Here is a 22,165-nt window from a genome sequence, read left to right as displayed (position 1 = left end):
GGACTCGACATCCCTGCTATGGCTGACGAATTTACGACAGATAGATGTAAGAGGAGCATAGGCATATATTGAGTTGTGGGAAGGAGTATTATTAGTGTTTTATAGTGAAATGCACAACGCATCTCGCCTCTAGGAACAAGTACTTTGCGATTGCAGTTCTGGACCTTCTGGTTGTCCTAACAGAAAAGGCTTGGCCATCCACTCTCGCTTCAGAGTGGGGAGCTGTCGGATGCCCCAAGACAAATCCCCAAAGTGCTCCAGCCTCCGCCGAAATAATACCACCTTGCTCCGACCGGTCTTCTCTTACCTTTCTCATCGCTATCCTAGATCTCATAACTGCGCGGCATTCTTCCTGGGTCATTGACTTGATACCAGTGTCCGCAGCATCTTCATCACCATGGACTTTTTCAAGAAGGTAGTGGGCGGCGAACAGAAGCCACTGCAAGAAGACGCAGGTCAGTCGCAAGCTACTCATCACCAAGGAGCATTAATGCCGACATAGATTCAGACTTCGCCGACTTCGCCGCGGCTCCTGATCCGTCTCCAATTCACATTCCAGCTTCTCCTGCCGATGCAGCCGCTGCTGAGCCCACCGGACCTCTGGGACGAGGGCCGGTCGTACCATACACAAGATGGTATCGTGTGTGGGAACGCACACAACCCTCGGACTTCTATCTGGAGATGACATTGATTCCATTTATCTTTCTGGCTCTCCTAATTCATTTCTGGGGCTCGTCGGTCAATAAGAGAAAGGCGAGGAAGTGGATGGCGGTCCACCAACCTGTGCTCGAGAATGAATTTGCCTTGGTTGGCTACCACCGTGCGCCCAAGGATGTTTCTGCCTCCGAAGCGACGCAGGGTGACAGTCTACTTGAAGCCGCGAACAAGCTTGATGGCAAGAATCTGGCGGATGACCTTTTGAAAGAGCAGGCTGCCTACGAATATCAAACATACGCCAGCGGCCGCGCCAATGTTGCATTCATGGACGCAAAGATCATTCTGCACCGTCGCATGAACCCCGCGCAGATGATTGCGGAGCAGATTGTGGGCATGTTCTTCGACTCGGTCAAGCCCAAGAAAGAGCGCGTTGAAGCCGTGCTCTATACGTTTGACGGCAACGAGAAGAACTTTGTCCCACCGCGCGTGCCAGGTGCGGAAGAAGTAGAAAAGGTCAAAGCAACTGGGAATTCTTCGTACGATCCTTTCGTGTTCGCCATCGTGAGCAAGCTTGAGATGCGCAAGTTCCGCGACGAGCGCTACGATGCTTCTCTTACCTTCACCAAGGACAACGCTAAGCTTCCAGACTGGACCACTGTGATGAGCGAGAGCGCCGAGATCACCGAGACCCTGCTTACAAAGGACTTGGTCTCGGCTGTCGAGAAGGCAGGAGATCTGTTGGAGTACCTCATCATTACCGACCAACCAACCGACAAGCCGGCCACGATCGACGAGACGACGCAGAAGAAGCGCATCCATATCTCCTTGCGCCTGCCCAGCAATGGCGACTACAGCTCCACTCTCCCGTTGTTCCAGGCTTTCCTCCGCCTTCCTGACCACCTGGTCAGCCAGGCTCATTTCCGGCCGGAAGTGATGCGCAAGGTCAATCAAGTGCGCGAGGCGGAAAAGAGCAAGCTCAAGAAGGTTGCGGATAAAGAGACGGAAGAGGAGAGATTGAGACAACTTGAAAAGATGAAGAAGGAAGAGCGCGACCGAAAGCTCAAAGGCATGAGTGCTGAGGAGCAGAGGAAGTTCCTAGACCGGGAAGCGGAGAAGAATCGCAAGAAGCAGGAGAAGAAGATGACGCGGAGAGGTTAGCTGGGGCGGAGAGCGATGCAGCCGGCCATGATGCCGCGGGAGGTGTTTGAGGGCTGAGGCACGATCTTGGGTATCGACGTCGGTACAGATCTGCTGGAGATCAGTCACATAGTAGTGACGTAGGATATGGACTTATTTCAAAAGTGACTGTCCTGTGGATCAAGTGTGCTAAGGACGTTGTGGCCCCCAAGTGATTCTTGCTATCCGGTCGAGGTTAGGCACAAGTCCCCAAGGCTTTGCAGGAGTCGGAGGCCGCGACAAGACACCGGTGTTGGCACTTCGGTCAGCGATTCATAAACACCTTGATTCGCTGTGCATCATTCAAGGAACCTACAGTCGTCGACTAAACGATGTGGTTTCTATGGCCGTAATACTTATCCGTGTGATGTTTGCGTCCTTGCACTTTATATCCTCCACTGGCATATGTAGAGTAGTGTCGGCATAAGCGGCAGCCAGAATCAGGGCAAATAGAGCGCTTGCGTGGCCGCCTAATAGTCTGTGCTTGGGGGCGCTGAAACACTCCAACTCGTTCAGACGTTTCGACCCGCTCATTCGCTCACCAAAATAGGTTGACTGGGACACGAGATCGACCCCCAGAATGAAACTCCTGGGCCCACGAGACTCTTGGGCGGAGCACCGGCCAATCGGAGTTGCCTTCGTGTTCCATAAATCAGGGGAGGCTGAAGAGTTTTGCGTGTAACAGGACAACGGGTGTTTGCGACTCCGCCAAAATGCACGACTGCGCCTCCCTTGTTGGTCGTCGAGGGGGTCGAGCATATGGCGTTTCCGACTTCAGAGACATGCTCAGCTGCCTGGTGCAGTTCATCTCAAGCATTTCCCTCTCCTTGTCCATTTCATTGATACCCTAACGGCTGCGTGAAAGGAGCTGTGCTTCTGTTATCGCTCTTTGACTCCTGTCCACAATCGATCGCTCGTTGCTTTGTACTGACTTCTTTGCTGCGTTGCGTTGCCGGCGCTTTGGCCTTGAGAATACACCAGAACAACCTTGGACTGCTCAGCCCAGACCTTCCAATACTCCCGCCGACGACACCATGGTGTTCCTCCTCCCCGCGCTCGCCACACTTCTCACCCTCTCCTCCGCCGCCATCCTACCCCGCCAGAGCACCGACACTTCCACGTCAACGCCACAGACATCGGGCTCAGACTCAACAGCATGTAATAACTCTCCAGACCTCTGCTCAAAAACTTACGACTCAATAACACATCTCGGAGCGCATGACTCGCCCTTCCTTCGTGACGCCTCTACCGGCTTCTCCGTGGCAGGCAACCAGTTCTACAACTCGACCATACAATTGGATGCTGGCGTTCGCTTACTGTCTGCTCAAGTACATAAGTCTAATGGCAACATCCATCTGTGTCACTCGTCCTGCGATCTACTCGATGCCGGAATCCTCTCCACCTGGCTGATGTCGATCAAGGAGTGGTTGGATAGACACCCTCGTGACGTTGTCACCATTCTCCTGGTCAACTCCGACGATTTTACCGCCCAGGAACTCAACGAGCACTTCACTGCCGCCAACCTGACCGAGTATGCCTACGTTCCAGCATCCAAGTCAGCCGCGCCTGCGTCCTGGCCTACCCTCAATGACCTCATCACTGCCAACAAACGTCTGATGACCTTTGTCGCTTCTATTCAACCGAGCACTATCCCGGATTCCATGACCTACCTGATGGACGAGTTCACCTTCATTTTCGAAAACGATTTCGAGAATGTTAAAATGTCCGACTTCAGCTGCGAACCACACCGTCCCACCAGTGTACAGAACAACACGCAGCTGGCTCTGAGCCAGAACAAGATGCCGCTAATGAACCACTTCCTTTACAAGGAGAGCGAATTCTTAAACATCCAGAGTCCCGATATTGACAACATCACGACTACCAACAGTCCTAACACAACTCAGGTTGGTATGCTGGGCCTCGCTCTCGAAACCTGTACAAGCGAATACGGCAACCAGGCACCCACATTTATTCTGGTGGACTTCTTTGACGAGGGGCCCACGGTCCAGGCTGTGGATCGCGTCAACAGCATCACACCCGTCGGACGTACGGTGGTTCCACCGCGAGACCACAACAGCAATGAGGGCAATCTGAACTCCAGGACATTTGCCGGCGTGAGGGAGCTAGTCAAGCAGGTCGAGATGGGTCAGAAACCCAAAATTGGCGAATGGATCTGGGCCGGTGGCTTGTGGGTCGGCGGTGGCCTGAACACTAATGGAGGGTTGAGCATTGGCTGAAGAATATGGCCATGGGAGACGGAGCACAACACACCTTCCATCTGAGATTTAATTTGGCATTGGCAAGCGTTGCTTCGTGAATCATAGCGGTGGCGTTGGAACTTGACTTTTATTGACTATCCCACGATCTGTTGGACGTCCGAACTCGGTTTGGGGCATGGACTGGCATACCAGCGTAAAGCGCGAGGCAACCCATGCATATTGGGATCATGACAGGAAGGATGAGATATGATAAGTCATCTCCTGTAAGACAAGGCAGGATTGTTAGAGACCGGACTTATATACTTTGATGTAGTATCGCGAGACCAGGAACAAGACGCCGAGATAAGGCACCTCATCTACCCAGCTACGAAGCTCTTCCTACTTGAGACAGACCTCGTTCAGAATTTCATACTCCGTACTCTGGCATCAGCGTCGACTTAATGGACCATGTGCCGGTCAGGCGTTGGTAGTGGTGGTGGTGAGGCCTATGAGCACAGCACGCCACCGTAGAGTTGGCGCGAAACAGTGCCGAGGCGAGTGACGTGGTGCGGATCGTGACGCCGTTGCCGGCCACCAGCCAGGATGCAGCTCCATGACCATTCGAACACGACGCGGGTGCCTGCTGCTGTTTTGCCAAATTCAATTTGTTTGCATCTTGTAGAATCCCTCGGCTATCCTCTCCTTGCCACCGACGACCAAGTGCACTGGACTTCATTTGGCGTTACAACTGCATCCTCGCCCAATGTTTGCATGACCGCCCTACATGATTCTCACTTCTCTTGCGACAATTGCGCTTGCGCTGTCTGCGCAACTTGCAGCAGCAGCAGCATCTCCGCCAACGGAAATACACGAGGCCGGTCGCTGTGCCATTCGTGGGCACTGCGGCAAGCAAGGATGGTTCGGTGCTGATCTTCCTTGCCCCGACAACGGCAAAGCTACCTCCCCTTCAGACGAACTGCGCGACTCGCTGGTCGACTTGTGCGGATCGAAATGGAATGACACAGATGTTTGTTGCAATGCCGAACAGGTCGATGCATTGAGGTCCAATTTGAAAAGAGCAGAGGGCATTATCGCATCCTGCCCAGCTTGCAAAGACAACTTCTTCAATCTCTTTTGCACATTCACGTGCTCCCCAGATCAGTCTCTCTTCGTCAATGTTACCCAGACTGATGAAACCTCGGCCGGCAAGCAGATTGTCACCGAGCTGGACAATACGTGGTCAGAGGAGTATCAGAGCGGATTCTACGACAGCTGCAAAGAGGTCAAGAACGGCGCTAGTGGTGGCAAAGCCATGAGTTTCATTGGCGGCGGCGCGAAGAACTACACACAGTTTCTAAAGTTTTTGGGCGACAAGAAGTTACTGGGCAGCCCGTTCCAGATCAACTTCCTGGAAGAACCGAAACATGGGGACAAGGATATGCGACCTCTCGATATCCACCCACATGCCTGCAACGACAGCGATCCAAATTTCAGATGCAGTTGCGTGGACTGCCCGGCTGTTTGTCCGACTCTGTCTGAGGTGAAAGACGTCGAATACTGCCATGTTGGTAAGGTGCCGTGCCTGTCATTCGCCGTCATGATCATCTACGCGGCATGTTTGATCCTGCTAGTCACCGCCATTGTTGGCCATGTTGCGTGGGCAAACCACAAGAAGAAGGAAACCGAGCGAATGCGGCTGCTACATGACGCCGCACCCAGTGATGACGAAGACGAGGATCCATATGTCCTGAATGCGGGCGTCCTGGACCGACCATACCGCAACTACTACCTCAATCACGTTTTCGATCGTGCTTTCAGCAAGCTGGGTTCTTTCTGTGCTCGCTTCCCAGCATTGACTATCGGCACCAATATACTTGTAATTGGGCTTCTGAGTCTGGGCTGGCTACGTTTCGAGGTCGAGCGCGACCCAGTCCGTCTGTGGGTTAGCCCCGATTCGGATGCGGCGCAAGAGAAGGAGTTCTTCGATGCCAATTTCGGTCCCTTCTATCGGACAGAACAGCTATTTCTTGTCAATGATACAGATGGTGGAGAGGTGCTCAGCCAGGCGAACCTTGAGTGGCTATTCGGCTTTGAGGAAAGAATATCAAAGCTCATGACCCCCGAGCACGGCTTGGCTTTGAAGGACGTCTGCTTTAACCCCACTGGAGATGCCTGTGTCGTCCAATCAGTCAGCGGTTATTTCCAAAATGGTCTGGACGACAACTGGAAAGAGACCATTCAGCAATGTGCCGATTCGCCTGGTTCTCTTGAATGTCTCCCTCCGTTCATGGATCCTCTCCTACCAGGCAGAATTCTTGGTGGCTGGGACAGTATCGAGAATATCACTCATGCAAAGGCCTTGACGGTGACTTGGGTAGTCAACAACGCCGAGCCAGGTACCAAGGCCGAATTGGCAGCTCAAGAATGGGAAGAGTCGTTGAAGCACGAGCTGTTGATCTATAAGCAGGACGCCGCTGCCCACGGCTTACGCCTGTCCTTCAACACCGAGCGCAGTCTGGAAGAAGAGCTGAACAAGTCCACAAACACCGACGCCAAAATCGTTGCCATCAGCTACGTGGTGATGTTCATCTATGCGTCTTTGGCGCTCGGCTCTGGTGCAATTACACTTCGTAACCTGATCAGCAACCCTTCCAACGCGCTAGTGCAGTCCAAGTTCACTCTCGGTGTTGTCGGCATCGTCATCGTTTTGATGTCTGTGTCTGGCTCGGTCGGGTTGTTCTCAGCCGCGGGCATTAAGGTGACTCTGATCATCGCCGAGGTCATCCCCTTCCTTGTTCTTGCCGTTGGCGTTGACAATATCTTCTTGATTGTCCACGAGTTTGAGCGAGTCAATATCAGTCACCCAGACGAAGAAATCCATGACCGGGTCGCCAAAGCACTGGGGAGAATGGGTCCTAGCATCTTACTCTCGGCCTCGACCGAGACCATCGCTTTCGCAATGGGTGCTTTTGTGGGCATGCCTGCAGTGAAGAACTTTGCTGCCTACGCTGCTGGCGCCGTTTTCATCAATGCTCTCCTGCAAGTCACAATGTTCATCTCGATCCTGGCCCTTAACCAGCGTCGTGTAGAAAGCTTGCGTGCGGATTGCTTCCCGTGCATTACGGTCAAGAGGGCAAACGCCGTTAATATGCCCGGCGGCTACCTGTTCGGCACCGAAGAGGAAGGCTCACTGCAACGGTTCATCCGCCGCTGGTATGCGGTCAAGCTGTTGGACAATCGGGTCAAGACAGTCGTTGTTGCAGTCTTCGTTTCGATGTTTGCCGCTGGGATCGCACTCATCCCAGAGGTTGCTCTTGGCCTCGATCAGCGAATTGCGATTCCTTCCGATTCTTACCTGATCAACTATTTCAACGACCTCTATGATTACTTTGGCCAGGGTCCGCCCGTCTACTTTGTTACACGAGATCTCAACATCACGGAGCGAGTCCACCAGCAGCAAGTTTGCAGTCAGTTTACTACCTGCCAGGACTTCTCTCTTGCTTTGATCCTGGAACAGGAATCCAAGCGCCCAGATGTCTCGTACATCAACTCCGCAACTGCATCATGGATTGATGATTTCTTCTACTGGCTCAACCCGAACAACGAAAACTGTTGCACCAAGTCGGATGGCAGTCCTTGTCTCGCAGACGGAGAATGGGATATTACTCTCAAGGGTATGCCGGAAGGGCACGATTTTGTCGAATATGCTTCACGCTGGATCAAGTTTCCTACCAACGAGGACTGTCCGCTTGGTGGTCAGGCTGCGTATTCCAATGCAGTCGTTATCGACACCAATCACACCAATATCCCGGCCTCCCACTTCCGCACCTTCCACACACCTCTCCATTCGCAAGAGGATCTTATAAACTCGTATGCCGCAGCTCGGCGCATTGCGCGCGAGATCTCGTCAGAGCAAGACATCGACGTCTTCCCGTACAGCAAGCACTATATCTTCTTCGACCAATACTCCTCCATCGTGCGACTCACCGCCACGCTGCTTTGTGTTGCCGTTGCGATCATTTTCGTTCTCTCGTCGCTATTGCTTGGCAGCCTGCTCACTGGCGGCGTTGTTGCGGTCACGGTTATCATGATCCTTGTCGATATCATTGGTGTCATGGCCATAGCGCAAGTATCGCTGAATGCGGTCAGCCTGGTCAACCTGGTCATATGTGTGGGTATTGGCGTCGAGTTCTGTGCACATATCGCACGAGCTTTCATGTTCCCCAGTAGGCCCATCCTCGAGCGAGGCCGTGGCAAGTTCCGCGGCAAGGACCTCCGCGCGTGGGCTGCATTGGTGAACGTGGGTGGCAGCGTCTTAAGCGGCATTACCATCACCAAGTTCCTGGGCGTCGCTGTCCTAGCATTCACGAGAAGCAAGATCTTCGAGGTGTACTACTTCAGGATCTGGCTGGCGCTCGTGATCTTGGCGAGCACCCACGCACTGATTTGGCTGCCGGTGGCGCTGAGCTGGTGTGGTGGCAACGAAGGCTATGTCGGGAGTGAAGGCGAGGGAGGGCTGCAGGAGGATTTGGGGAGGAGATCGAGGTACAGGGGCCTCTTGAGCGGAGATGACGAAGAAGATGACGATGAGTATTAGGGAGGCGTGAAGCCAATAAGTAGTAGGGTAAAACTACAAGAAGATATTGAAGCTGGCTGGAAGCTACTCTCTAAACATGTTGAAGCTTGGTTGCCCGCATTGCCGTACTCACGGATTCCATCATCTCGAGTGGTTGATCGCAGATTACCCTGAACAGTCGACGTTAAGCTGCCAAGGCGGCCTGCTCCGGGCTCTCCTTTCCGTGGTTCAGTAAATATAAAGGGACCTCGTCGTCCTCCCTCCTGTTGATGGCGAATGCTGGCAGCTAAATTATCGCTTCAACTTGGATCTTACATGACTAAAATCTTGCAAGGCGTCACATACCTGCGCCGAACGCCTCTCACTCGAACGGGTGCCGCCCCCGCTTTGTTGCACAAGGCGGGATGTCAAACCTATCGAAGCGCATTTCGTGAGCATTGTTCCCCCTGGTTGCATCGGACGAAAGTTGACGTTGCCAATGTGAAGCTGCAAACGCTGTCAGCAGCGTAAAGTAAGACGCATCTGACGATGAGGACGCTCACGCATCTTCTCTTGGGTGTATACTATGCTCATCGTGTCTTCTCCAGATCAAATGTTCTCGCGAGGACCCATGCAGCAATTGCTCCTTGGCAGGCGTGCGCTGCGATTTCCGCGACCACGACAAGAAACGTGCGCCGGTCACGCGTGCGTATACCGACGCGCTGGAGCGCAGGATCGCGCTGCTGGAGACTATGATGGCGAGGATGCGTGGGGTTGGGCCGGGGGAAGATGTCGTGGCCTCCACGGCCTTGGTTGAGGGCTTTCAGCATCTATCTGCGCTCGAGTCGGGCGTCGCAGGACCATTGTCGACTGGGACGGAACCGGATCTTCTCGAGCCTTTCATGGGAACTCAGCAAGGTAGGCAGTGCTGCTGTCTGGTTCCTAATGTGCCCTAAGCTGACTGCATTCGTCTAGACGGTTCAGCAAAATATGGGCCAACGAGCATCTTTACCCATGTCATGCGTCCAGACGATTCGAGGGGCGTCGTCGCGACATCTACGAGCAGCGCGTGCGCGACGACCATGAATTCGTTCTCCATCATTCCCAGCTGCATAGCCCTGTTCTTTCGTTACCAATATTCGACACATATGTTCATCCAGCGAGAAACCTTTATCACCGACTTCAACCATTGGTGGGCCCAAGGGAACACCGACCTTGTATGGGGATCTTGTACTCCGTCCCTTGTGAACGCAATCTCCGCCATTGGGGCTTCTAGCTCGGAAGACGAGCATGTTCGTGCCAAAGCCAAACATTTCTATACCAGATCTCTTGATCGCGTGATGGCCGAGGTATTATCCTCGCCCACCAGATGCGGCGTACAGACTCTGCTGTGTCTCGGGACATATGCAATGGGACATAATGATATATCGCAAGCCTGGCTCTTGTCGGGCATGGCGCTCAGAATCTTGCAAGATCTTGGCTTACAGCACGATCCAGACAGATATGCCGTCGACCTCTCATCTGACAGACTCGCCAAACGAGAATCACATCGCCGCTTGTACTGGGGCTGCTACGCCAACGACAAGCTGTTTTCTCTCTTCCTAGGCAGACCTTTGAGCATGTACGACGAGGATGCCAACGTCCAGATATCTGCTTCCGCACCACAGATTCCGATATTCAACAATTTCCTCAAAGCACACAACCTGGAAGCCCTTCTAGAGCCACTCCCAGCAGTTCCGCGTTTCAGCCTGGTCTTCAACGAATTGATTCGCCTTTCGTCGATCCTGCACACCATCATGAAGCGCTTCTTCGCGCCTAGCCGCCCCGACTTTCGCGCCATCGAGGGTGGTCTGGCAAAGGCCGTCAGCGAATTCAACACCCTCCTCCTAGCATTCCACAACAATCTCCCATCTGAGGTTCGTTTCCGGCCGTTAGTTCCAGTCAGTCTGGTGCACGACGAGCTGAGTCCTCGAGTGGCGTCCCTGCACGCCATCTATCATGCCTCCCGCCTGTCGCTAAACAAACCGTTCCTCTTCCTGGCAGCCCGCAATAAACAGCGCCTGGCAAACCTCGACTGGGCGGAACAGGTCCTCGAAATCTGCGTCGACTCGACGCAGACTCTGGTGTCCTTGATATCACGCTTCAAGACGCAACATCGAGGGCTGCGGATGGCGCCCATGATTTTTGTGCATGCGGTCCTCATCGCAATCGCCATCGCGGTGGAAAGCGGAGGGCAGATGACAGCCGCCGCCGCACACGCGTCGCAAAATTCAATAGATGGACACAACGGCCAGTGGGCGGAGTTGGACAGCTACAAACTGCCCCTGTACGGGTTTCTTGGAGACATGGCACCGAGCTGGGGTTTGGCGGCGGAAGCCAGAAGAAAGCTGGAAGAATTCATTTGGGGCGACAGGGGAGAGAGATGCACAGAGGAGGCACGTGCGCAGCAGAACGTCGAGCTGCGAGAGGGTGACGGCGAGGTCGATGCGGATCTGCCACGGCAGAGCCTGCGCATCCCCGAAACATCACAAAAGCAAGACGCCGGTCAACACGACAGCAACAACGGCAACGGCAACAGTGGCAATCACTTGGATGATTGGGCTAACCTGATTCGCCAGTTCGAGCTCGACCACGACCTGGACGCGTTCGAAGACGTGTTTAGATTCAGCGAGTCGTTTCAAGACTAGATAGCCAGCACTTATGTTGTTTTCGGCTGCAGCCTGTCTACACGCGACAGACCTTATAGTGCGGGCCTGGGTACGCCATTTCCTCCAGGTGCAACCTCTTCTCGAAGATCGGGGTCGCTTTTCATACTCGCTTCAAAGGCGGCCCTCATTTTCAGCATGGGCTGCAACACCCAGGTGTTGTAGGGCAGCACATCCGACTCCTCCTTGGGGTCACGGGTCGTGTTGAACAGGTAAGGGCTTTCGAGCCGGCCGCTGCTCTGGTTGACCTTGGGCTCGTAGACGAAGTGGAGTTTCCAGTCGCGCCACTTGATGGCGCGCAGCTCTTGCTTGATGTAGAACAGGAAGCCCTGGCGCAGCGGCTTCGTGTGGGCCGGGTCGAGTAGGAACGGCAGCTGGGAGATGCCGTCGATGGCGCGGTCCGTGGGGAGATTCGACGCGCAGCCCGCCATGTCGAGGATGGTGCTGAAAAGGTCGGTTACGTGCACGATGGCGTTGGAGGTCGTGGCTTCGGGGATGCGGCCGGCCCAGCGGACGATGCAGGGGACGCGGAGGCTGCCTTCCATGGCGGTGTGGTAGGTGCCGGTCCAGGGACCGGCGGTGCCGCGATAGGGAGGTCGGAACTCGGGACCGTTGTCGGAGGCGAAGACGACGACCGTGTTCTTGACGATGGCGGGGTCGAGGCTGTCGAGATGGTCAAGAATTTGGCCGACGCGGTGGTCCATTTCGACCATGGAATCCGCAAACTCACCGTGGCCGGTGCAGCCGTCGAAATCGGGGTGTGGCAGCGTGGGGAAGTGCAGGTGGACCAAGGGGTGATAGAGGAAAAAGGGGTTGCCTGCTGCACCGACTCTGTCAAGCCAGTCTCTGGACTTGTCGACCAGTGTGGCATCGATCTGCCGCCGTTGCGCCAAGTCATAGACGCACACATCTTCCGAAGGGGACCCGGCCTTGCCTCGCATGATGTACGGTATGTCGGCCACGTCCGGATCAAAGCCCGGCGCAGATGTGAACTGGGTCTCATCCGTCGTCCTGGGGATGCCGTACCATTCATCGAAGCCGCGATCCGAGGGGAAGCGACCAGGAATATCGCCGAGATGCCACTTGCCGTGGTGGGCGCTGGTGTACCCGGCATCCCGCAGTATCTCTGGGAGCAGTTTCTCCGATCGACTGAGGCCCTGGGGCAGCCCTGCCGGGACCGACTGCAGGCAGCCTGTCCGTATGGGGTGGCGCCCGCTCATAAGCGCGGAGCGGGTTGGCACGCAGTCGCTCTCCACGTTGAAGTTGTGCAGAAGCAGTCCTTGCTTTGCAAATGCGTCGATGCGAGGCGTCGGCGCTCCGCGCAACCTGCCTCCCCCGTAGCATCCCAGCTCGCCCCAGCCGAGGTTGTCAGCCAAGATGAGCACGATGTTGGGTTTGCTGGGGTCGGTAGACATGTTGCCTTGGTGTCCGGTGTCTTCTCGTCTATCGGCGATGTTGCTGTACCCTCGTGGGTCTGAGACGGTCGCTCTTATCACTTCTGACCAAGCCGATGAATCCTTTGATATCCTCTCTTGCCCACCTATATGCGGATCTGGGTAGTATCTCTATGAAGGCAAGCACAGAGTTCTCGGCACCACATTGCGACAACGCAAACCCTGTTATCTACAAGATCATTTGCCTCCCCGAAAGACGGAATTCAATCCATTCCAAAGCAGGCCGCTGATTAGAGCAGGAGCCTGTGGCCGACCCCGTTGTCGGCAACCATTCGGTTCACCTAATGCATGACGGAGTTGGAGTCCGTCTTGGCCTGGATGTCCCCCATACTGTGGACTCCGATTATCTCTCGCGTGATCGAAGCCAGAGCACTCTAAAGACGTGATAAAGTCCACCCGGGGGGCAGCGAAGATGCTGCTGCAGGTCAGTGCATCGCCACAAGGGTCTTCTCGCCCAGCCTCCCCTCCTCTTGCCCGCTGACGGCGAACCTTTGCCTCATTCTGAGGTCGCGCGACACGACATGCAAACCGACAAGGCGATGACGAAGGAGGACATCCAACCCGCCGAGAGCGTCCGCAGTGAAACTTTGCTGCCATGGACAGAGGCCGAAGAGAAAAGGCTGCTGCGACGGTGAGGCCCCAACGCGAAAAACTCTTCCCTTCAGCTCCAATTCCACGTATTCTAAACCTTTGTGACAGGCTTGACTTCTGGCTGCTCCCACTCCTGGTCGTCGGCTTCTTCGTTCTCCAGCTCGACCGTTCCAACATCGGCAACGCACTCTCCGGAACCATCGCCGAAGACCTCGGGGTCAGCAAAGACGACATCAACGCCGGCAACCAACTGCAGATCGCCGCCATCGTGGCCTTCGAGATCCCGTCGAACCTCGTCCTGCAGCGGGTCGGGCCCAGCAGGTGGATTTCGTTCCTCTGCGTCGCGTGGGGTCTGGTCGCTACGTTCCAGGCCTTCTGCAGCGGGAAAGCGTCCTTCCATGCCACGCGGTTTCTGCTCGGTATGTTTGAGGCGGGATATATACCGGGCTGCCAGTATGTGCTGGCCTCGTTCTACAAGCGAAAAGAACTGGCCACACGGACGGCCGTCTTTTACGTTGGCAATTACTTTGCTGCGGGCACGGGATCGTTGATGGCGGCGGGCATCCTGGATATGCACGGCAAGCATGGTCTTTCCGGCTGGCAATGGCTGTTCCTGAGTATGATTCTCCCCCACGAGCATAGCATCAGCCTCAAAAATCCCGAACTCCCTCGCTAACGCATAACACAGTTGAAGGATGCATCACGATGGCCGTGGCGGTGACATTCATCCTGATCCTGCCGGAAAGCCCTGCTAGAACCGTAGGCCTGGCCCGCATCTCGCGCCTCAATCCTTTCAAGCCGCACGAGAACCACATCCTGCAGCAACGCATCTTCCTGGACGACCCATACAAAGAGGCGAGTGGCAACAAGATCACGCTCGCCGCCGTCGCCAAAGCCCTCGCCGACGTGCGCCTCTGGGGCCATCTGGCCATCAACGTGCTCTCCCTGGCGCCCAAGGGCGGCCTGCAGCTGTACTCACCCAGCATCATCAAGTCGCTGGGCTTCAGCACCTCCCGCGCCAACGCGCTGAACTCGGTCTCCAACTATGGCGTCATTGTGCTGTCGCTGCTCGTGTCGTGGGCGTCGGACCGCACGCAGATCCGGGGGCTCTGGTGCCTGGCTGCGGGCTCCTACTCGCTCATCTTCGCCGGCGTGCTCTGGGGCCTTCCCCTCTCGGCCGACAAGTGGAAGAAATACGCCATCTTGACGGTCCTCAACAGCGGCAACGCCGTCTCCCAGGGCCTCAACGACGCCTGGCTCAGCAGCAACTGCCGCACCCCGCAGCAGCGCAGCATCGGCCTCGCCCTCGCCGTCATGGGCAGCAATCTCGGCGGCCTGGCCGGTCAGCAACTGTTTCGCTCCAGCGATGCCCCCCACTACACCAACGGCTTCCTGGCCATCGTTTGTCTGTATTCGGCGGCGCTGCTGGCTGTCACGGCCCTGATGGCCTTCTACTGGCATGGGAACCGCCAGCTTGCGCGGCTGCCGACATCACCACCGTCGGCCAGTAATGATGGGACCGGCGCGGCGGCCGAAGAGCATGCTGTTGGGACGAGTCCCGAGCAGATGAAACCCTGGAGATACGAAATCTAGATTATCTTCTTTTGGGAGAAGCATATGTCAGAAGGGGGAAGACATCGGGGACTGGTGTGCTCGTAGAGTCTAGCGCAGATCTCGAGTGCCTTGTCAAAGGAGAGATAGATTGTCAGCTACTCGAGCCTTCGTCAGTCTCGGCTTCCCATTGTGGTCCGAAGAGAACGACGTTTTGACGTTCGAAGCAAAGATCAATCGCTTACGCTTTTTCGTTGCAAGAACACACATTGTACGGACCGTTCGGTCGTGCAACCCGTAGCAGTTCTTATTATTCCCAGAAGCTCAGCTTACCCGCCAACCAACCCACCCCCCCTTGAAGACTATATCCAAGATAAACCAGTAGCATCCTCCGCGAATGATTCCTCGATTCACGTCACCGCAGCGCGTGTGGGTGCCAAAGTTGCTGCCTTGCGCAGCCTCATCACCTGAACCAGGGGCAGAAAGGTACAAACAAAGGATTGATAACACATGCTCTGAATCTTCGTCAACCCCGTGCTTTCCTGGCGTATCGTCTCGATAAATGCTCTGCGGATGCCTCAGTGACCGAGGCCTAAGTTCTAACGACCGGCCGACCGCAATTTCCTTACATGTGCGTCTGGTGTCGCCTGAGGAGCAGCCTTTCCGCCGTAAAAGAATTTGTCACGGGAGTCTTGATCGTGCTCGGTATTGAACCACAGGGACTGAGAGGTGTCGTCGTAACGGTGGTCGGCCGATGTCGTCGTCGTCGTTGTCATTGCATGCCCATGATTATTGTTATTGCCGGTACGCTTGGCGTCGACGTTTGGTCCCGTCAGGAACTTGCCATGCTTGGCGTTCCCATAGCTATATGTGGCCGTGTGGGTGACGTTCTCATTCCTCCTTGCAGCTCCAACACCACCTCCAGCTTCCTGCGTCGACATGCTGCACAGTCCCAGTCGCGCGACTACCTGCTCCAGATTGTGGATGAGGAATTCTAGCTCGACGAGGACGGTGTCGAGCTTTCGCTTGTAGTGCAGCGCCCAAGCCGTGCGACGCCAGAGAAGCGCGACGCTGTTTCGGCTGACGACGCGGTCGTCAGTTCGGTGCACGGAATCGCTCGAGTGCGGGAAATCGTTATCAATGAGCGGCCTTGATGGGATGCTGAAGGTCTCGGGACCAGGCTTGCATTTCTCGGTGAGCGACCCAGCTCGCTGAAGGATGTCTTTTATGCGAGATAAGCTGCGCGCAACCACCTCCTTCTCTGCTGCCCAACCTTCGCGCAGGGCCCATGATTCGCAGTCGGGCTCTTGGATGTTCAAATTCCGACCCCATGTCCAGAGACGGGCCTTTAGCAGGTCCATTCTGGTGCACGCCCCTGTATGGTCGGTAGGGTATTCTTTCCCAAGCGTGACATATTCGGCAAGCTCGAGGCACGTCGAGAACATGGTGGCCAGAGCCATGGCTCCAATCACCAGGCCTGCTGACTCGGCCATCTCTTCCGCTATCAGGGTTGGTGTGATCGAAGGAGTAACAGTCGGCTGAATGGCTGAGCAAGCGGTTTCCAAGCTCTTGAGGACTTCACCGTTCCTTCATGGCATATACGATGTGTTCCGACGATCGAACGGGGTTGGGACAATCGACCAAAGATATCTCGTAGCAAAGACTGAGGTAGGCTGGACAATGTCTGCCGAAGAACGCGTGAAGGTTCTCGTGACTTTCGAGGAAGGACCCAGGACACCTTGTGCCCGACGATCCCATATGAGCCGGGCAACAGAACACTGCTGACTGCGTGCAGACCGGTCGAGCGACAGCTACCATTTTGAGCCCTGCACAACCTATTGAGTGTTGTCATCAGAGGAGGGAGGGTCGCACAGATTTTTGCCTCATCAGACTGCGACGCAACCAGGGCGCTTACCTCGTATTGGTACGGCCCGACCTCTCTGCCAAGGTCACACAACAGACGCATTGTTACCCCATCCTGTGTAACCCGAGATGCGAGGTCATCCACACAGAACCCTCGTCGCGCTGGTACGATGTCCGTGGCGAGAGTTGGAATGGAGAGCGGCTCGCAGGACGGCGCAGACTCGCCATCCGGGCATGTGGCTGCCCAGCGTGGGCTGTTGGCTGTGATGTGGCTATGGATTCAAGATAGGCTCCTGGTCAGAATCCCTGGAGGAGCCACGATCAACTTCTACGTCCAGAACGCACCCTACGGCAACTGGATCTGCGCGCCTTACTCGGCAATCCATCATGGTAAGTGCCTGCCCTTTCTGTCACTCTTCTCTCAAGGTGAAGCCGAGGCGTGCTCTGGAGACCCGCCGCAGCAGATGGCAATTTAACAAGCATCTAGGCCCATCACAAGTTGCTTCTTCGCCATCCCCGTTGCATTCCGGAGGCGGCCTCCCCACCCAGCCGTGTCTCGTAACTGGTGGGACCATCATGGCTGACCCGAAAACACCTGTGAAACACACTGACGCCCCGAACGATGACGCCACGACCCACGACCACGACGAAATGAAAGACTTCAAAATTTATGGCAATGCAAAGAAATTCCATCTTGGAAGAATCTTCCAGCTATGGAATCCCGCAGACAACGAAATCCACAAATGCACCTTCATCGTCATCATTGACAAGCACGGCTCCGCTCAGTGTCTGAAGGTCTACAACAGCGAAAACCTAGCCCCGGAAAAGAAGACGTACGCCGTTCCGCTGCGGATATGGGCATCTGCGCCCCCGCCTGTGAGTGAGACGAACTACCACACGCTAGAGGTGCACCCAGAGGTCAAAGATCCCGGTCTCGGAGAAGCCTACGTGAACGTGCAGGACAGTTACCATGTCGAGTCCATCACATCCAAAAGAGTCCGCAACATTGGTTATGTCAAGGCCGAGTGGCGGTCGACGCTGACCGAGTATCACAATTCATCATACTCAAATGGATGAAATAATCCGTTGCCACTGCAGAGAGAAGCCTGGCACAGGTACATATTTCAACGATGGTTCTATAAGATTGAAGAAAAGAGGCGGTAATGATATATGGGGTTGTATGGCGAGCGTGGGAGGATTCCGGGAGTCATGTCTACGCCAGATCACATTAGACTCAGAGGAGGTCGGCCTTTTTTAGACGATGTTGGTGTTCCTTGTCTATGATGCTACCACAAAAGCGTTGCCTCTTACTTCACTTTACAAATCTTATTGTACTTATAGCATAGCGTCTTCCATCCTGATATAAGCAACAACAAACTTTACAAGAATCTTTCGAGCTAGGCTTGACTCGATGAATTCCTCGGCCACACGACCAGTGTGAACATCAAATCAGACACGATGCCATGTATCCACCATTCAGCGAAGAGTATATGCGGGACGAGGCAATCTCGGAGTCGTCACTAAACATGCACAGCTCAGCTGATGGCTAGAGGAGCCACAGTGTCGGTGTCGAGCTCTCCTACATCGGCACGCGGTTGATCCCGAATGCTCACAGCCTTTTCGCCCGGCCATTGGCTTCCATTGCTTATCACAAATCCTGAAAGGGAGAGTACGAGCGTACGTAGCATGCTTAGCGTTGTTGGCCCGGTCTGCGTTGAGGATAAACCGACCTATTCTTCCTGTCATTAGTTCAGATATGTCTTGTCTCATGTGGGAAAGACGCGGCCAATGACATGATTACTTGCGAGGGCTCGCCTGCATTCGATCTGCAACTTTGTTTTGGTTTTGCGCAGGGTAGAATCGTATTGTACCCCCCAAGTACTCTGCGGAAAAACAATCCCATTGGAATGGGCTGGCTACGGCGGACCTTGACACCAGGGGCGCACCGGGTCACCGTAGAGGCATAATCCCCATCTCGGGCGCTCGTGGCTATGATTCATTCTTGTACGGTCAAGACGTATGTCGTTGAACCCAGTCATGGTCGTCTCTGCAACAGCATCAGCATCTTGCGATAGTCCCGATGTTAGTCAGGTCATCGAACACTTTTCTCAAGCGCTTATTGAGGATGCCTATCAGTCCATCAGGCAAACACTGACTGTCTCTCCTATCTCCAACCGCGGTCAACAGCAGGCAGTGAAAGTCTTGGCGTAGAGGCGTCTCACCGGTATGACGGGTTGCGGCTAGCCTTGGATTGGTTCGGAGTCTCAACGGTGCTTGCATGTGATTCGCGCGCCTGTCGAGTGTCTGATCGAACCAGATTGCGTCAGAATGCAACAACCTGTAGCCGGTCGAACCCAGACGGAAATACCACAAATGCTCGCAAGTGACGTAATTGGGGACGTATCCAATACGAATACAGACTAGCGTTAGGATACGTGACCCGGCGACCTCGACCGCGTTCGACGTCTTGGTGGTTCCGCCACCAGAAGTTCCTGCGGCGGAAAACTAATGTCGCTTGCCTATTATAATCGACCGAGCCATTTTGCTCTTGGCCAGCGTCTGGCCGAGCACGAACACTGACTGACTCTTCAACAGCTACTCTTTGTCTGATATGATCCCTAGACCCCGCGATCTTTCATATGTTCCGTGTACCCCACTATGTCTCCGTTTCAGGCAATACGCCCCGCATCTGTGAGTGATGCTGGCAATCGAGGTGCTGGTGGAGGCGGACCTGTGAATCCACCACTCATTGCCATGGGCTCTCAGGATGTTTCCTACGGCTCGAAACCGGCGTTGACTTTGCCCCCCAAATCAAAAAGGGGTCTGAAGCATGTTCTAGTGGCGTGTCAAGAATGCCGGCGCCGTCGACGAAAGGTGAATTTACCCCATCAGCGGTCAAGTTGACCAGCCTTCCCTGTCACATAGGGTTGGGGGGTTTATACTGACTGAAAACGCCAGTGTAGCGGCGACTATCCATGCGCACACTGCGAACAGCGAGGAGCCACTTGTGTCTTTAGCGAAGAACCCGACGGTCGTCGACGGGAAGCCAAGATTCGAAGGATCGAGCATCTCGAGAACGATAGAGCTGTTTTACAGAATATCCTCCGAATGGTGCGGACGCCCGAGAGCGAAAGTCCAAAATGTGACAATTGTGTTAGACTTGGTACAGATTGCCACCACACCACGCCATGGCAAGGTTTATCATCAGAGCTCAAACGTAAGCTCGACGACATGCGACTGTCACATCCAACCTATCAGGATCTCTTCAATTTGCTTCAAGTCGCGACAGACCAGGATGGATTAGACATCCTGCGCAGCATCAAGTCTGGCACTAGTGCCGAGGATATCTGTAATCACTATCAGCATGCCAACCTTCAGTCACAGCTTGCTCTCGTGCCCGAGACGCGGCTACGTTTCGAATTCCCCTACCTTTCGACTATGCCTGAAAGCCTCCTCGTTGGTGATAGCCCCTATCTCCACTCACTACTCTATGAGATAGCGCCCGTCTACCACCCACCTACATCAGTCGCACCCAGCCCTCAGCTTGACTCGGCATCGCTGTCATCCAGGTTTCAATTCTCGAACTGTTCAGCCCGTACCGAGGAGGATCGGAGCTTGTATCTAAAGCCATTCCACGCGGCACGGGTTATTGAACCTTGGCTCTCAGACGTGGACCTATCATCATGGACAACGATTTGTAACGACAATATGCTCATGCGGGACCTCCTCCGAGTCTTTTTGCGATGCGAATATCAGTTCAGTGCCGCATTCCGCAAAGACTTATTCCTGGAAGACATGGCTACGAGGCGGGACGACTTTTGCTCCTCGCTGCTCGTCAACGCCGTACTCGGCTATGCCTGTGTAGGATCTTTTTCCTGTTTTCTGCCGCTCGGCCAACTAATCTGATCTCTCTGATCTCAGGTCTGCTACCCGAAATTCTCCAATTGCGCCGAGTACTGGAACCCTTCAACACTGGGGCATCGCTTCATTGCCGAAGCCAAACGCATCTGGGAGCAAGAGGCTTCCCAAGCGCGCATCACCACCATACAAGCTGGAATAATCTTGACAGTCTTCCACAATCTGTGCGGTCTTGACGAGATTGGAAAGGCGTACAGAATCCAGGCTATCGCTCTGGCTCACAAGCTTCACCTCTTCGATGCGTCATTCAGCCATGGAAGCAAGAGATTACAAAACGGCAGGGCCTTCACTGCGTGGGCCTTGTTCAATTGGGAAACGTGAGTACACACTCTCTCTGCGCCGACCCAGACGTGGTCACTGACCATTTCTAGACTTACTGCCTTCTCCTTTATGCTCTCACCACTGCTCACCAAGCCTCCCGATTGGCCCCTGCCAGATCCGTCAGAAGATGCACAATGGTACGGCGAAATATGGCTCAAGTATCCTTTGAGCGATCGCCTTTCACCCTCGAACTTTGCGCACCTCCTGCGGGCCAGATGTCTGTTCCGGATCATAATGAACGACTTTTGCCATGCAGCCTTTTCGAAAGGCTCGCGTGTGACCCTGGCTGGTGCACATGGGTTTCGCGAGCGCCTGAGATGCTGGTACGATGAGCTGCCGGGGCCCCTGCGACCAGAGACAATCGTCCTTCCTGGTCACTTGCAACTCCAGTAAGCCTCCCCTCTACCTTTTCCAACCTCTCCAACGTCACGCAGAAACGATTTGCATCAACGATTCGCATCAACATTTCCAAGCCACTTGGCTAATCGTCATACCGTGAAACAGCATCTACTATCAGCACCTAATGCTCACAATCTTCGAACCCTTACTCGACGCCAAAGACGTCGGAGAACTGGACCCCAAGCGCATCGTCGCCGACGCCAAACGAGATCTCGAGACCCTCGTACGCCTCTACTACCTCCGCCACGGCTTCGAAGCCATGGATCTCTTCATCGTCATCCCCCTCATGCTCATCGGCTACAGCTACATCGCCGCGATCGACAGCAACCAAGTCCCGCACCGCGAGCTGGAGGCCTCGCGCTCCACCCTCATCCTCGTCGCCCAGGGCCTCTACAGCCAGCGCCACAACCATTATCTGGCCGAAGCGCTCTTTCGGGTCCTGCGCGGCAGGATGAGGCCCCGGGAAGCGGCGCTGCTCAGGGACACGATGAGCTTCGACGAGGCCGAGGCGGATCTCCGGCAGGATATGGCGCAGGCGGTGAAAAGTCATTGGCCTGTCGCGGTGGTGAGAAAGATTGATGAGCTCGATGAACATATCTTGACGAACCTGGTGGAGAATTATGCGCATTTGAATATTGAGGAGATGGGGTAGCGCGTGGGGGAAATGAGGGGAGGGGGAAACCCCATGGCGGATAGAGGGTAGAGGGTAGAGGGTTAGAAAGTGTGGACAAAATCCAGAGAGGCGTCATGGTAGTGGCCAGGCCGAAGCGGTTTCCA

General features: G+C 54.9%; 9 protein-coding genes across 9 annotated transcripts; 7 read left to right on the top strand and 2 right to left on the bottom strand.

Annotated features, from left to right (window-relative positions):
• Positions 1-397: 397 nt before the first annotated feature.
• On the top strand, positions 398-1,815 carry HMPREF1541_05373 (uncharacterized protein; the record flags this gene model as incomplete). The annotated part of the gene is made up of 2 exons (XM_008719713.1): positions 398-455; positions 503-1,815. 2 exons carry the CDS (start codon positions 398-400, stop codon positions 1,813-1,815), a joined length of 1,371 nt encoding a protein of 456 aa, XP_008717935.1.
• A 1,052-nt stretch (positions 1,816-2,867) lies between these two features.
• Positions 2,868-4,070, top strand: HMPREF1541_05372 (uncharacterized protein; the record flags this gene model as incomplete). The annotated part of the gene is made up of 1 exon (XM_008719712.1): positions 2,868-4,070. The coding sequence occupies one exon, from the start codon at positions 2,868-2,870 to the stop codon at positions 4,068-4,070; it is 1,203 nt and encodes a 400-aa protein (XP_008717934.1).
• Positions 4,071-4,815: 745 nt separating this feature from the next.
• Positions 4,816-8,628, top strand: HMPREF1541_05371 (uncharacterized protein; the record flags this gene model as incomplete). Its single annotated transcript, XM_008719711.1, has 1 exon — positions 4,816-8,628. The coding sequence occupies one exon, from the start codon at positions 4,816-4,818 to the stop codon at positions 8,626-8,628; it is 3,813 nt and encodes a 1,270-aa protein (XP_008717933.1).
• Positions 8,629-9,341: 713 nt separating this feature from the next.
• On the top strand, positions 9,342-11,273 carry HMPREF1541_05370 (uncharacterized protein; the record flags this gene model as incomplete). Its single annotated transcript, XM_008719710.1, has 2 exons — positions 9,342-9,504; positions 9,562-11,273. 2 exons carry the CDS (start codon positions 9,342-9,344, stop codon positions 11,271-11,273), a joined length of 1,875 nt encoding a protein of 624 aa, XP_008717932.1.
• A 53-nt stretch (positions 11,274-11,326) lies between these two features.
• HMPREF1541_05369 (uncharacterized protein) lies at positions 11,327-12,706 on the bottom strand (the record flags this gene model as incomplete). The annotated part of the gene is made up of 1 exon (XM_008719709.1): positions 11,327-12,706. One exon carries the CDS (start codon positions 12,704-12,706, stop codon positions 11,327-11,329), a length of 1,380 nt encoding a protein of 459 aa, XP_008717931.1.
• Positions 12,707-13,340: 634 nt separating this feature from the next.
• HMPREF1541_05368 (uncharacterized protein) lies at positions 13,341-14,929 on the top strand (the record flags this gene model as incomplete). The annotated part of the gene is made up of 2 exons (XM_008719708.1): positions 13,341-13,953; positions 14,025-14,929. The coding sequence occupies 2 exons, from the start codon at positions 13,341-13,343 to the stop codon at positions 14,927-14,929; spliced, it is 1,518 nt and encodes a 505-aa protein (XP_008717930.1).
• Positions 14,930-15,486: 557 nt separating this feature from the next.
• On the bottom strand, positions 15,487-16,380 carry HMPREF1541_05367 (uncharacterized protein; the record flags this gene model as incomplete). The annotated part of the gene is made up of 1 exon (XM_008719707.1): positions 15,487-16,380. The coding sequence occupies one exon, from the start codon at positions 16,378-16,380 to the stop codon at positions 15,487-15,489; it is 894 nt and encodes a 297-aa protein (XP_008717929.1).
• Positions 16,381-16,920: 540 nt separating this feature from the next.
• Positions 16,921-17,827, top strand: HMPREF1541_05366 (uncharacterized protein; the record flags this gene model as incomplete). The annotated part of the gene is made up of 2 exons (XM_008719706.1): positions 16,921-17,140; positions 17,238-17,827. The coding sequence occupies 2 exons, from the start codon at positions 16,921-16,923 to the stop codon at positions 17,825-17,827; spliced, it is 810 nt and encodes a 269-aa protein (XP_008717928.1).
• Positions 17,828-19,858: 2,031 nt separating this feature from the next.
• HMPREF1541_05365 (uncharacterized protein) lies at positions 19,859-22,040 on the top strand (the record flags this gene model as incomplete). Its single annotated transcript, XM_008719705.1, has 4 exons — positions 19,859-20,611; positions 20,672-20,985; positions 21,040-21,378; positions 21,494-22,040. The coding sequence occupies 4 exons, from the start codon at positions 19,859-19,861 to the stop codon at positions 22,038-22,040; spliced, it is 1,953 nt and encodes a 650-aa protein (XP_008717927.1).
• Positions 22,041-22,165: the final 125 nt, after the last annotated feature.

Source organism: Cyphellophora europaea (assembly GCF_000365145.1).
Source record: "Cyphellophora europaea CBS 101466 unplaced genomic scaffold supercont1.5, whole genome shotgun sequence".
Classification (NCBI taxonomy): domain Eukaryota; kingdom Fungi; phylum Ascomycota; class Eurotiomycetes; order Chaetothyriales; family Cyphellophoraceae; genus Cyphellophora; species Cyphellophora europaea.
Note: the sequence above shows the minus strand (reverse complement) of the source record. Positions and strands in the feature narration are given on the sequence as shown.